Source organism: Zalophus californianus, chromosome X (genome assembly GCF_009762305.2).
Source record: "Zalophus californianus isolate mZalCal1 chromosome X, mZalCal1.pri.v2, whole genome shotgun sequence".
Taxonomy (NCBI): Eukaryota; Metazoa; Chordata; class Mammalia; order Carnivora; family Otariidae; genus Zalophus; species Zalophus californianus.
In genome coordinates this window covers 26,346,991-26,360,976 of record NC_045612.1, presented here as the reverse complement: position 1 = coordinate 26,360,976, position 13,986 = coordinate 26,346,991, and the positions used below count along the sequence as shown (strand labels likewise).

At 39.0% G+C, this 13,986-nt stretch overlaps 1 protein-coding gene across 3 annotated transcripts in view; it reads right to left on the bottom strand.

Annotated features, from left to right (window-relative positions):
- Positions 1 to 13,986, bottom strand: part of TENM1 (teneurin transmembrane protein 1) — a 771,573-nt gene that overhangs the window by 323,064 nt on the left and 434,523 nt on the right. For all 3 annotated transcript variants that reach the window (XM_027608817.2, XM_027608819.2, XM_027608818.2), the window contains one exon: positions 13,352 to 13,592. In XM_027608817.2, the coding sequence (XP_027464618.1) occupies positions 13,352 to 13,592 (241 nt within the window). The remainder of the gene's footprint in view (positions 1 to 13,351; positions 13,593 to 13,986) is intronic.

The following is a 13,986-nucleotide window of genomic DNA, read 5'->3' as shown; positions in this document are numbered from 1 at the left end:
CCAATTAACTAGAACCCCCAGTTTTCTGGGCATTTAGGCTCATCAAGATTTTAATATAAATAGAATAAAATGTAGATTACGTCTCCAGGCGGGGAAATTTAGCTGAACTATAAATATTCACTGAAAGACAAAAAGGGATAACTTGGGATTCTTTACATTCCAGAGACAAACTGTTGGAGTGCAAAGAATACCGGCTTGGCTGCATGGAGACTTGAATTTTAGTTCCAACTCTTGCTCTAAACTGCCACATGGACACATTAGTAAAATTTCCCACAACTTAGTTTCCTTATTTTTAAATTGGGCATTATTTGTTATGCCTGCCTTCCCAGGGTTGTTTAGAGTTTAAAATGAAATAACCAGCGAAAGGACTCTGAACAACAGAAACTTATACCTACACACATACATAAGCACATATGACCACATTTGCACACAGACATACACACACATATATACAATATATATTGTCTAAAGTCTGAGTCTTTTGAAGATAGCAAATAAGAAAAAGCATTTAGTTGCAAGTACATCTACTAAAAAGCAACCAGTCATGTTACCATAAAATACTATTCAGTATAGTAAGTGACAAAATGTGGAAGAATAAGACTGTTATAGATTTTAAAGAAGAACAGTTATTTTAGTCGAAAGGTAGGGGAAATAGCAGATTGTGAATATTTTCTTCCAGAAGAAAGTCAGTTTACTTGGGAGGGTAATATTATGCCACAAAAGGAAAAAATCAATGGTATCTGTGTTTTTATGTTATACTTGATATTTTGATAGTTGAGTTGGAAATAATCGTAAGTTAGCTTTTATAATGTCAATGAAAGCCCTGTGTGTACATATGTCACTATTAAGTATCTTCATCAGCAACAGGGGACTGCCTAGTGTTTTGTGTGTGCCAGATGGAGACAGGAAGTCTAAATTCTAATCTTGGGTTGGCCAATCTTAGCTGCTTGCCTTTGGAAATAAGACTTATATTTGAGCCAACTTTAAATAAGGGTGCAAGGGTATAATGCCATGCTCTAGTATAAGAATAGGAAAAGCAAACTTTTTCCTCCTAAGGAATTTATGATTCCCCAGAGGTGGTGACATCATCAGCTGTATGCCCTTGTTGAAACCTAGCAACCTGGGAAGTCTGTACCACTGTGCGGGGTCATGAGGTGGTCTTCGGCATTATGTGCCCATTCCTGCAAGTTTCTGTATCTGTTATCAGTAAGGAAACTTGATCTCCAGCTTGGTCTGTTGGTTTCTTTCTGTCAACTACGCTGCTCTCCTAGTAACTACTGTCTACATCCACACTAAATGGAGTCCCCCCTCTGTTTTTTCCTCCTTCCAATTTATATGAAAGTTTTGTTCTAATTCAGCTTCCTCTCAATCTACTATTTTATTTCAGAAGAGTAGTTTACCTTCCACTTCCATTTTCTTACCACTTACCTATTCTTCCAACCCACTTCAGTCTAGCTTAAATCTCATCACTCTACTGAAACCGGCTGCTTCAAAGTCAACAAGTCTGTAGTTGACAGAATGAACGGTTTCTTCTCATCCATATTCTAGTTGACTCCTCTGAAGCATCTGAAAACCGTGATGATGATCTTGAAATTTTTCTGTTGTGTCTTCTCTCTCATGATTACTCCTCAATCACCTATGCTGGCTTGTTTTCCTTCATGAACTCCTAAGATGTAAGTGTTCTGATGGTTTGGTTTATGGTCTTCTTCTTGCACTAAACTCTGTCTAGGTTTTTCAGTATTTCCTCCATCATTCATGGAAATTCAATTATTATGTCGACTTATGAAATTCTTCATTATTCATGTCAATCATGAGCTCTGGAATCAGACAGACACAGGAGTGAACTAGCTCCATTACATACTAACTACTGCCCTTGCAACATATTGTTCAACTTCTCTAAGCCTCAGTTTTTAAAAAAATATAAGTTAAGAATAAATGTGATAATGGCTTGACGCAATGTTCAGCACATAGCAAGCATTTGGTAGGTGATAGGAGAAAAACTTTCTCTTTCTTTCTCTCCTGGGACCCAGATCCTTATTTTCAACTATTTATTGGATATTGAGCATTTCCAATATGGATGTCCCACATGGATGTTTCAATATTTCCCAAACAAAATTCATTGTCTGCTTCTACCAAATACTATTTCTGATTTCAGGAATCTACTCCATCTGTAATTCCCTGCTCAGTTACTCTGTCTGTCCATATACCTTACAAAAATTTTGTTAAACAATATGAGCTAAGCATTGAGGAATCAAAGCAAAAAAAGAAGACATAGTCTTTCACTCAAGTTGCAACAGAGAGTAAAGACAAGTAAATAAAATATTTGGAGAGTATAAATATACAATGGAATAAGGTCTTTATAGACATATGCACAGAATGCTAGCCCACAGATAAGGGAAAAGTCTATAAAAGGTGCTATAGGGAAGTGAAGGTAGGTAAAAAAAGGCTTCTAAGAGGTATCTTTGATTCCTCTCCTCCTTCTCCCATACTACATCTATAGACCCCTAGTCCTGCAATATTATTAGCCTCGATATAGTTAAATTCGAGGATAAAGACTGGCTCCCCCACTAAAATGTAAGCTCCATAAAGGCAGAGATTTTGTCTGTTTTGTTCTCTGTTGTAGCCCCAGCAACTAGGACACTGGTTGATCCATGGTGGGCACTCAACAAATATTTGTCAAAATTTGCAAAAACTTATTTATGCTAGAATTAATTTATCATAGTATTTATACTGAACTGTTTTTCATTTAAAATATTCACATTATATACATTCTTATATCCTCAGATATCACACCAAAAAAGATTAACAGAATGGAGAAGCAGATGTTACTGTTTATTTGCTTATCTGTTCATCAAAGGGGGCAAATCTTTTTGAGTTTTCTTGTTCTTTAAACGGAATAGTCAGTACCACACTTTCACAATTCTTACAGAGACATTTCAAAGACCTCAAGACTTAACCTGATCTTATCTTTTGCTTTTAAAGCTACAAACATTTTTATGTTGTGGAATTAATAAAGAACCAGCTGGATTCTCCCAAAAGGAGATGTTTAGTAGAATGTCTTTGATACACACACACACACACACACACACACCTCTGTAGAAAATAAGGAGAATAACTGACAGGAAAATCATTCCTTGCTAATTCAAATACATTTCATACTTCTAGTGAAATAGACAAGTGTCTATTAACTTGACATGACAATGAAAATATTTATTACGATTAACTGGATAAGTAACTTTGTAGTCAATGAAGTTAAGAACTAGTTTCTCTCTTGATCAAAACCAGATATTTCTACTTTAAATATACAACCCAGGATAGGTAAGTATATAGATGGATGGGAGGCAAAAAGTTTGGTACAGAGATTCCTCTAAAATTTAATTTTCGGGGCACCTGGGTGGCTCAGCTGGTTGGGCATCTGCCTTTGGCTCCCGTCATGATCCTAGGGTCCTGGGATCAAGCCCTGCATCAGACTCCCTGCTCATTGGGCAGACTGCTTCTCCCTCTCCCTCTGCCTCTTTCTCTCTCAAATAAATAAATAAAATCTTTAAAAGAATAAAATTTAATTTTGGTTTGCTACACTCACATATTTCACCAATCAACTCATTTTTTAAAATTCCCCTAAAACATCTGTTTAGATTCACATTTGAATTGCTAAAAAAAAAAATCTTCTCCATATTAACACCAGATTTCATCTCACCTATGGTGAAATTTCCTTTCCTTATAAAATGAAACACATTATGTTTGCCTATGGCTTATACTTTGAAAGTGAAACTAAAAATAGTCAAATCAAAACCACCAGTGATTAGAGACTGTATCATGATAATCTCCAAAATACTGCTCTTCACTGCCTAAGCACAATAGACTATTATAGATCTATTTTTACTCTCAATATGTAAAATATATTTTTAAGGCTCCAGAATTCTCCTTCATGTAAATTCAACATATTCCATATCCATCATTTGGTGTAGGCTGAAAAGCTTGGTTGATTCCTGCTCATCTGTAGTAAACAGGATTTACAGGGCATAGATTAGTTCTACGAAGTCTTTCCTGTCTTAAAAAGAATCTTTAAATCTGTGGCTGAAGATAGATTTTGCTAACCCCAGTGCTGTTAAAGGATTAAAGCATGAGATATTGTTGGATCTAAGCACTGAATATGTACATTCTGAGCTTTTTTTTTCCTCTAGTCATTATTGAAAGAAAAAAATTTTGTCTCTAAATCTATTTTTCCATTGCAAATGTACTAAAGAAAAAATCCTACTTATAAATGTTAGGTGTATTTTAGCAGTACTATGTAACAAAGAAATATAACTACCACTGGAGAACTTACACTTATGGGTTAATATTTAGAGTATTATTCCATAGAGACTTAAATTACTGCCATCACTACTAATGAGTATTTCTTCTTATTTCCCCAAGATAGACACTAGCTCTAGAAGTCTGGTCACGAACATGGGTCATATAGATTTCATTTCTCTTTCCATTCTTTGCCAACATCTCCTCCATCAATGGCCCTGGCTCTTCTTTTGTCAGAATAACCCTGTTGACTCTCACACTGGCCTAAAGTCAGCAAGGGCAGTTAGCCTCATACCAAGCTACAGCCATCTGTCAAAATATGCTAAAAGTCAATGAAAATACTTGCTACCCCCTCTTCTGGCCAGGCATGACTCCCCCACACAATTCCAATTTGTCTTTGTGAGTTGAAGCAGTTATGTTAATATCAAATCCAAGTCCTCAATAGTATTAAATATCACAGCAAAATCTTTAAGTAGGGCTCATTACGGTGAATAGATCATGGTTAATGTCTGTCTTCATTTCTGAGGGCTGGTTCAAGTTAAGGTCTAGAGCCAATACTTGGCCAAAAATTCCCCATGAGTAGAGTATCAAGTAAACCTTGAGTTAGGAGTTTGAATTGAGGAACAGTGAAGAGAGTAAATAAGGGAAACAATTTTCCAAAAATGACCATAATTCCATTTCAAAGTAAATCTGGATGAAGAGGTCAAGAAGCTAAGAGAACTGTCCCAGTTTTCTGTGGGGAATGGGTTATGTTTGAGTTCCTGATAGAAATGAGTACTACTCCATTTAACCTTGTGTTAAAGGCAGAGCAATCTACTCATATACAGAATGTGTGGACAGAATAGAGAGAGCAATACAGAAAGGAAAGTGGCTAAGTCGGAATTCTGAGAAGCTAGAATGGAACAAAAGCCAGTGCCAAAGGAATGGAGAAAGGAGGAATATGCCGCAGAGGAAGAACAGAAAGAGGGAGGAAACTAAAATGAGTGCAAATCACATGTGAGGTCTAAAATAATCCTTGTCACAACCTTATGAAAATGAGTGTTATTAACTCAGGTTTAAGGTCAGGAAACTAAGGTTCAGAAAGGTGCAATAATTTGCCCAAATATAGACAGGTAATAAGGAGCAGAATTGAAACTCAAACCCACATCTGTTGGTTTCTACAATCAAAACTCTTAACTGCTCTTCCAACTTTCATGAGGAAGGCACAACACTGTACCACTAAAGGTATAGAACCGCTTTGGGATTGAGGCTCATCCCACAGGCAGGGGAAGAGAGACTTTCTGGAGAAGAACCAGAATAAAAGATCTGCAAACTGAAGAACATCCAAGGATGAGTGTCCGGATAAGGAAGGAGAATATGGCAATTTAACAGCAGGAATTTCAGAATGAAATTTTGATTTCTGGATCATAGCTTAAAAAGTATGGACTTTGGTTCCAGAATGATTATCTCTTATTAGTATTAAAAGGAATATATTGGTTCTCAAACCAGAAAACCTAGTAAAGGGTTTAAATGGCAAATGGAGGGGGTGCCTGGGTAGCTCAGTCAGTTAAGGGTCTGACGCGTATTTTTGGCTCAGGTCATGATCTCAGGGTTGTGGGGTGGAGCCCTGCAGTTAGGCTCTGCGCTCAGCGGGGAGTCTACTTGAGGTATTCTTCCTTTGCCCCTCCCCCCACTTGTACTTGCACATGAGCACTCTCTCTTTCAAATAATTAATTAAATCTTCAAAAAAAAATAAATGGCAAATGGAGAAAGAGGGAGGGGAAGAATAGAAAGGATAATGCCTAATATTACTGAATGGATGACTGGTCACCATGCATGCCTTTGAGTGTAATACACTCTTCCCAGAATGCCTTTTCCTCCATTTTTTACCTACTGCTGCCTCATGATTTTATTATTAATTTTATTTATTATTAGTAGTAAATTACTTTCAGGCCATTTTCTCAGGAAAATTTCTACTTTCCTATTTTCCTACCTCAACACTTCCTCAGGGTTAGATCTACCACCTCCAAGTGTTCCTACCTTGGAATTACTCAAATTTAATAAAGCACTATGGTATTGTTATTTATTTCACTTTGCCTTCTTTACTACAGAAAGTGGTTGAATGTAAAGACCCTGGCCCTACAGCCTGGGTTCAAAATCCGACCAGGGTTTGCTACTTCTGACCTTGGAACTGTCATAACTCTGAATTCTTCTCTTTGCCAGCATGTCAGTGCCATGCTCTTATATTGAAAATACTGTTTATTGTACATTTTCTATGTGCCCAGCTCTGAGCAGACATTTTACAGGGATTATCTTACACAGCTCTCAAAACAACCACACAAGGGATGATCTGTCATTTTCTCCACAGAACAGATGGGGAACTGAGGCCCATGGAAGTTAAGTAATGTGTCCCAAGTCACAACTATACGAAGTAGCTTAGTCCAGCGTTAATTGAGCACATACGCTTATGCATATCACCCAGACTCTCCATCTCCATCTTGGCGATGTGCTCATCTTTCCCAGTTGCAAAAAACGCTCCTCTCACCCCACCACAAAAAAAGATAATCCAAGAAAAGTCTTAGAGGTGGAGCTGGAAAGGCTAATCTCTGAATAAGGGAGGGCTCAGGGCAGGACATAATTCTGAATATACTGGGTAGTGCGGGAATTATTTCTATGAATGACACAAGGCAGGTAACAATTTGAAAGCTGTTCTGAAGATCTATCACAGGGCAGTCTTACAAAGCCTCATGGACATGGGCCATCACAACCTAAGGGAGGGAATGATTCTAATGTTTGGAATTTGGTGGTTGCTAGAATTGAATGTATCCCCCCAAGACCCACATGTTGAAACTTAATCTCCAGTGTGTTGGTATTTGGAGGTGGAGCCTTTAGGAGGTGGTTAGGTCATGAGGGTAGAGATCTCTCTAATGGGACCTTATGAATGGAAAACCCCAGGGAGCTCCCTTGCTTTTTCTGCCATGTGAGGACACAGAAGATAGTTGTCTACGAACTAGGAAGTGGGCTCTCACCAGATGCCAGATTTGCCAGTGCCTTGATCTCAGAGTTTCCAGCCTCCAGAACTGTGAGAAATAAATGCTTACTGTTTAAAAAACCCAGTCTATGGCGTTTTTGTTACAGCAGCCCAACTGGATGAAGACAGTGGCAAAAGAGTATGTTCTATTTAAAAGTATACTAAGAGAGGAAGCGAAATGGTGTTGTGTTTACCTGGGGAAAGCATGAACATAAGGGTAGAAACATCTTTAATTAGATGAAGACAAAAATAGGGACAGAAGTAGAGTTGTTTCTTGTGTATTACTGTTGTTATTATTATTTTAACATTCACCAAAGTGCTTACTATGTGCCTGGCTGCTCTAAATACATTGCAGATATTAATTCCTTTAATCCTCACAACAGCCTTATGAATATGTTGCTACTATCATCCTTATTTTCCAGATGAGAAGACTGAGGCTTGGCAGTGTTAATTCATACAGCTAATAGATGGTGGATCAGGGAATCTCCAATAAGCCTCTTGCCCAAGTGGAAGAAATGGATGCTCATTTCCAACATAGATCGCAAAAGTGTCCTAAGAGTAAAGTGTAGCGAACATGAGTGATTTAACCTCCAAAGACATCTGCTAGATGTATCATTTAACTAAAGGCAAATATATGAAAGGTCTTTAACCTCCCTTGTTGAAACTCTACTTCTGAAAAGGTAGAGAAAATAAGACTGGCTTTTCTCACCGACTAGAAAGGAGAAACTGGCCAGTTAAGGTGATAGGAACCTTTTGAGAAAACAACCATTGTAGCTTAGAGTCCATAAGTACATTATGAAGCAAAATCCTAGACTTTAGGAAAGCAGTTCTCTAAAGTGAAGATGGTGTGATTTCATGCCCTGAGACATTTAAAAAACAAGGAGATGGATTAAGAGTTGGAAAGGTTTGTTGCCTACTGAAACCAGCCAGCATGCCTATACTGGGTGCTTTCCATTCAGTTTACATTTCTAAGGAACACGGAACAAAAGAAAGAGATGAAAATCAAGGATAAATAAATTTAAGAGGGTGTGATAAAAATAATGCCAAGAAGGTTTATACCCCAAATGAGCCTGAAACTTGAAAAAAAACCTGCTGAAGACGACATAAATTTTTTTTTAGATACAGGTTTAGAACAAGAAGATCATGGATAGGATAGATGTACAACTCATGCAATGCTATTGGATAACCGAGATCAGGGAGGCCTTCTCAATGACTCACTTTCATTGTGGAAAAGAATGAACAGAGACGGAAAAGGGTAAAGTAAACATCTGTAACCAGAAATTGAAGCCTAAGATAGTCAAAGCATTCATAAGAAGGCACTCAACTGTTCTAAATGAATTAAAATTCTGTCCCAGAGTGGTGACAAGTCTCACAGATTTCATAGTTGCTAAAGTTTCAGGACCGCGGTGTGGTGATATGTGTCAGAGGAGTGGAGACAGCATACTGGTTTTGGTTTTTAAAAGGAACTGGAAGTACATGGGATCCTTAGACTAGAACAAGGGATATTATGTTGACTGCACAATTCTAGAACATGTTACTAAACGGATGATTTGTAAGCACTTTTAAAAAAAGATAGTAACCATGAGAAGGCAGCACAAATTCTCTAAGAACCAGTCATGTTAAACAAATCTCATTTCACCTATTTTTACATGGCTATAGGATTGGCAGATCAGTAAAAATGTAGGCATACTGTATCTGGGTATCAGCAAGGCATTTGACAAGGTCTCTCATGATATGCCTGCAAACAAGATGGAGAAACGTGGGTGGTATTCTAGTAAAAGAATGTTGCCTGATGGACAAGTGTCAACCCACAGGAAGGATTCTAGTGGCGTGCCACAGAGCTCCAGCCTTGATCTTGTCCTACATAGCATTTTTATTAATGACTTACAAATAATAATAAAAAAAAGAAATGAGGAGAGCATAGCTAACAAAAGTACAGGTGACGTAGTTATGGGAGCAATGCAATGCAAATACTTTGTATAGCAGAATTTGAAATTCAACTACATCTCCACAGGTTAACAAGGTGAAATCAAATTAAGCCAAATCAAGGCTCTAAACATATTTCCACCCGTACCCCCCATCCCAAACACAGAGTTAAAAACCTCCAACTACAGGGGTGCCTGGGTGGCTCAGTTGGTTAAGCGTCTGCCTTCTGCTCAGGTCATGATCCTGGAGTCCCGGGATCGAGCCCCGTGTCAGGCTCCCTGCTCAGGGGAGAGGCTGCTTCTCCCTCTGCCCCTCACCAAGCTTGTCACTCTCTCCCTCTCATTCTCTCTGTCAAATAACTAAAATCTTTAAAAAAAGTCTCCAACTATATAATTTTAGAATAAAAGAAAGGTGGCTTAGCCTCAGAACTTAAGACGTTTTAAAAGTTCAGTTACTAAGTGTTCTCAATGTATATCAGTAGTGTTATGTAGCCACCAAAAAAGCTTATATTGGAGTAGACAACATTAATGGAAATATTTAGTCAGAACAAAGGAGACGCGGGCGCCTGGGTGGCTCAGTTGGTTAAGCATCTGCCTTCTGCTCAGGTCATGATCCCAGGGATCAAGCCCTACATTGGTCTCCCTGTTCACTGGGGAGCCTGCTTCTCCCTCTCCCTCTGCCCCCACCTCCCTGATTGTGCTCTCTCTCTCACAAATAAATAAAATCTTTAAAAAAAAGAACAAAGGAGACAACCAATTGTCAGTCATAGCACAGATTTTGGAATGAGTCAATCATGGTGATTGCTGAGAGTTCCATCTAAGGTACATCAGCTCTGTTCCCAACTCTTGCTGAAGGGTAGGCTTGTTTTTTTTTTTTTTTTTTTTTTTTAATCACATGGCCCTTTCTCTCCTCCGGCCTCACCTTACTGAGAGAATACAGTTGTCTCCCCTTATCTGAGGGAGACACATTCCAAAATCCCCAGTGGATACCTGAAACCAGGAATAGTACTAAACGCTATATATACTATGTTTTCCTATACATAACTATGATAAAGTTTAATTTATAAATCAGGCACAGTAAGAGACTAACAACAATAACTGATTGTAAAATAGAACAATTATAACAATATATTATAGTAAATGTTACGTGAATGTGGTCTCTTTCTCAAGATACCTTACCGTATGTACTCACCCTTCTTCTTGTGATGATGGGGGATGATAAAATGCCTATCTGATGAGATAAAGTGGGGGAATGACCTAGGCCTTGTGACACAGGATCAGGCTACTACTGACCTTCTGATGATAAGTCAGAAGGACGATCATCTGTTTCTAGACCACAGTTGACAGCGGGTAATTGAAACTACAGAAAGCAAAACCACCAATAAGCGGGGGTGGGGGGGACTACTTTATCTTGAAAAGATGTTCTCAGTTATTTGAGGCAACCTGAATGAACTCTACTCCCTGCGACCAGGGAGCCTAATAAAACCCCCCACCTGCATTCAGCCTTGGCTAAGACACTTCAAGAGCAGTGCAGTCAGTAGTTTAGAACTGTGTTCTAAAGAAAGAGACCAGGATGGAGGATTTGAAACCAGCTGATGTGAGGAAACGGGGAAGGAACTGGGGAAACATGCAGGTCAAAGAAGAACAGGATCAGGAAGATTGAAGGGCTGTCAGGTGTGTGAGGGATTTTATTTATTCTGTGAGATCACATAAGCAGATCTGGGAGAAATGGGCAGAGTTAAGAGGTGGGAGATTTGGGTTCAATAAGAATCCTCTGGTAGTTGCTTGAGATGGAATAGAATGGCTTCGGGATAAATCAATCACCTATTTTGGAGCTATTTAAGCAGAGGCAGGTGACCACTTAGTAAGGATAATAGTATTTTTTTAAATTTTTATCTTTTATAGCAGTATTACCTTTGAGTTGTATAACGCTTTGCAATGTATGAGGCACTTTCTGCCACACTAGCTCGATCATCTGTACAACGTGTTGAGACAGGTATTTCCACATTCACTTTTACAGATGAGGAAGCTGAGGCTCATGACGATGTGCCAGGACGCCCCCAGAGTTACCTTTTACTGAATACATGTGAAGCAAACATTTCAAAGGATATATATTTGGGAAATCCTAGCTTATCAAGCTGACGAGGTTTCTAGGTTTTTAAAAAATTCATCTTTGTGGGGCGCCTGGGTGGCTCAGTCGTTAAGCATCTGCCTTTGGCTCAGGTCATGATCCCAGGGTCCTGGGTTCGAGCCCTGCATCGGGCTCCCTGCTCCGCGGGAAGCCTGCTTCTCCCTCTCCCACTCCCCCTGCTGTGTTCCTTCTCTCGCTGTCTCTCTCTCTCTGTCAAATAAATAAATAAAATATTAAAAAAATTCATCTTTGTGATACTGAATATATTCCCAAACGTACTAAAAAGGTACTCTCCGCACAATCTCACATGAAAACTTACATTCTTCTCTGCGTCTTACGAAGCTGAGACCAATTAATACATTCCTTGCATGGATACAGAAGGTCCGTGGGTGCAGTTTGTACAAACACACCTAGATGTACACTTCAAATAAGAATAGTTTTCTCCTTCCTTTTGCCTGAGCCCCATTCCCCACCCTCCTTCCAGATTTTCTGTTATTGGGCTTCTTAGAGGGAAGGAGTGTGTTTTGCTTGTCATGATCACTAGATAACCAGATTGCCCCACTGTTTCCTTAGCTCTCTATCACCAAGCCCCACAAAAGAATTAAAAGAGTGAGTAAATAATTTTTTTGAGTAAATAAATTTTAAAAAGGAGTGAGTAAATCACCAACATTCGCAAAAACTCCTTGAAGATACACATTGTTCTCTGCTACTCTCACCTCAGTCACCTCCCTCTTTCATTAAAAAAAAAAAAGAAACGATACACAAACACTATCACTGGTACAGTTCTAATTGGGTTATCTTCACCATCAGAACTGACTGCTATATTTTCTCTTGGGAGATAACAGAAATATCAGTTTATGAATCTATTTAATCTAGTAGTGATGGATGATATAGAGTTTCCTGGATTTGAGCCATAATGCTCTCAGTTTGTTGGTGGTGACATATACACTGATGCCATGGCTGGCATATAACTTAATCTGCTATGAAAAAAACAAGCAGTCTTATAATGTGCATTTATTAGTCCTCCCCTTTCCATTCCAATTCCCAGATATTGGGATGGAAATTGATCAGAGTTGACAGCACACATTGCTTATCAAGTGATATATTATACCCATTGTTTGCATACAAATGTGTTCAGAAAAAGCTTTGGTAGTAGATCTAAGGCATATAGAAGGCAAGGGGAAGTCCTTGAATTTAAAAGATAACAAAACCATATGTTTTATTAGGTAATGTCTATGTTAATAGGAAGTTGTAATTTTTAATTTAAGAGGGAGTGTCTAGAAATGATGAATAATTTCTCATTTAATCGCCTCTAGTGCTAAAGTCTATTATGACCCAGAGACCTAGAACTGTAACTTTAATCCCATGAAAAAGATTTAAAGAGTGAATCTTAAAACCTAAATATGTGAAGTGCCAGAAAAATAGAGGCAAACTTTTTTGTCAAAAGACCAAACAGCACCCTAGAGGCAGAATTGAGTTTTTTTTAAAAGTACACACGGACCTCCGATCTATGAAGCAAATCCTTTTTAAAAATGTTTGAAGGCAACTTACTTTTTGAAAGAATCTTACAATAAAATCCAAATTGTCACTGTTCCTCCAATTGTGTTTGGATTTTCCCGTAATGTTGCAGTTTCCTAAAACAAGGGGTGAGTGCCTTTTACACGGAGGACACGTTGATAGTTTAGATAATTGCTTCGTTTCATATGCTTTGGTGGGTGGCTGCCTGTGGGGTGTTTATGCATCTGTGGTTTCATCTTTCCACGTGAATCTGCTTTGGTCTGTGTCAGTGAGTGTGCCCGAGTCTAGATGTGTGAGCCTGTGTGCGTTCCTGTGCCCGCAGAGGGGTCTGCCTTCTGCCCAGGCATCTGGGTGTGCATCTCCGTGTGCATTCATGCGTCTCTGCAGATGTCTACGGTGAAATGAGTTTCTGAACTTGGTGGACTCATCCTCTGCCAATATTTAAGTTATTGGGATCAATAATAGCTCAAGTACCTGGTCTCCAATGGTATGTTGCTATTCAAGACCCAGCTGTTATGCAGATGAACCGAATCCTGTGTACTGGTTGGGGGAGCAGGAGCAGCTGGGCTAGGCTGGCTGCGGGTAGTCATTGATCTCCTCTGAAGAGAGTCGGCTGCAGGGGGTGGTTTCCTGGCACAGGTGCACGCATGCGGAGGCGGCGGCGGTGGTGGGAGGGGTCTGAAGGTGAACTGGTTGTGTGGGCTGCTCTGCATGTCTAAAGAGGAGAGAAGAAAAACACCAAATAGAGACTTACTCTCCCACTTGGCAGTCAGGAAAACACAGCTTGTCAGACTGAGGATTTCAGAAGAATATAACCTGTGGGGTCGGGGCAGAGCTTTAAGTTCAGTCTATCTGTAAAAATGTCACTTAACTTACAAAAACATGTGCAGCACGCTTATGAAATGTAAAACATTCACAGTTGCATTTACATGTAAATTCTTCAGGGCTATAGCAGCTAAAAAGTAAATGAGGCTGCATCACACAATTTGTCATAGTTTCTGCTACCGAACAAATAAATCATAAACAAGACACTAAGTTACAGAACAGAAGTGAGCAGATTTCCATCAGTTGCAAAAATCTCAATTCGGAAAATACCAGTGAAAGGCACA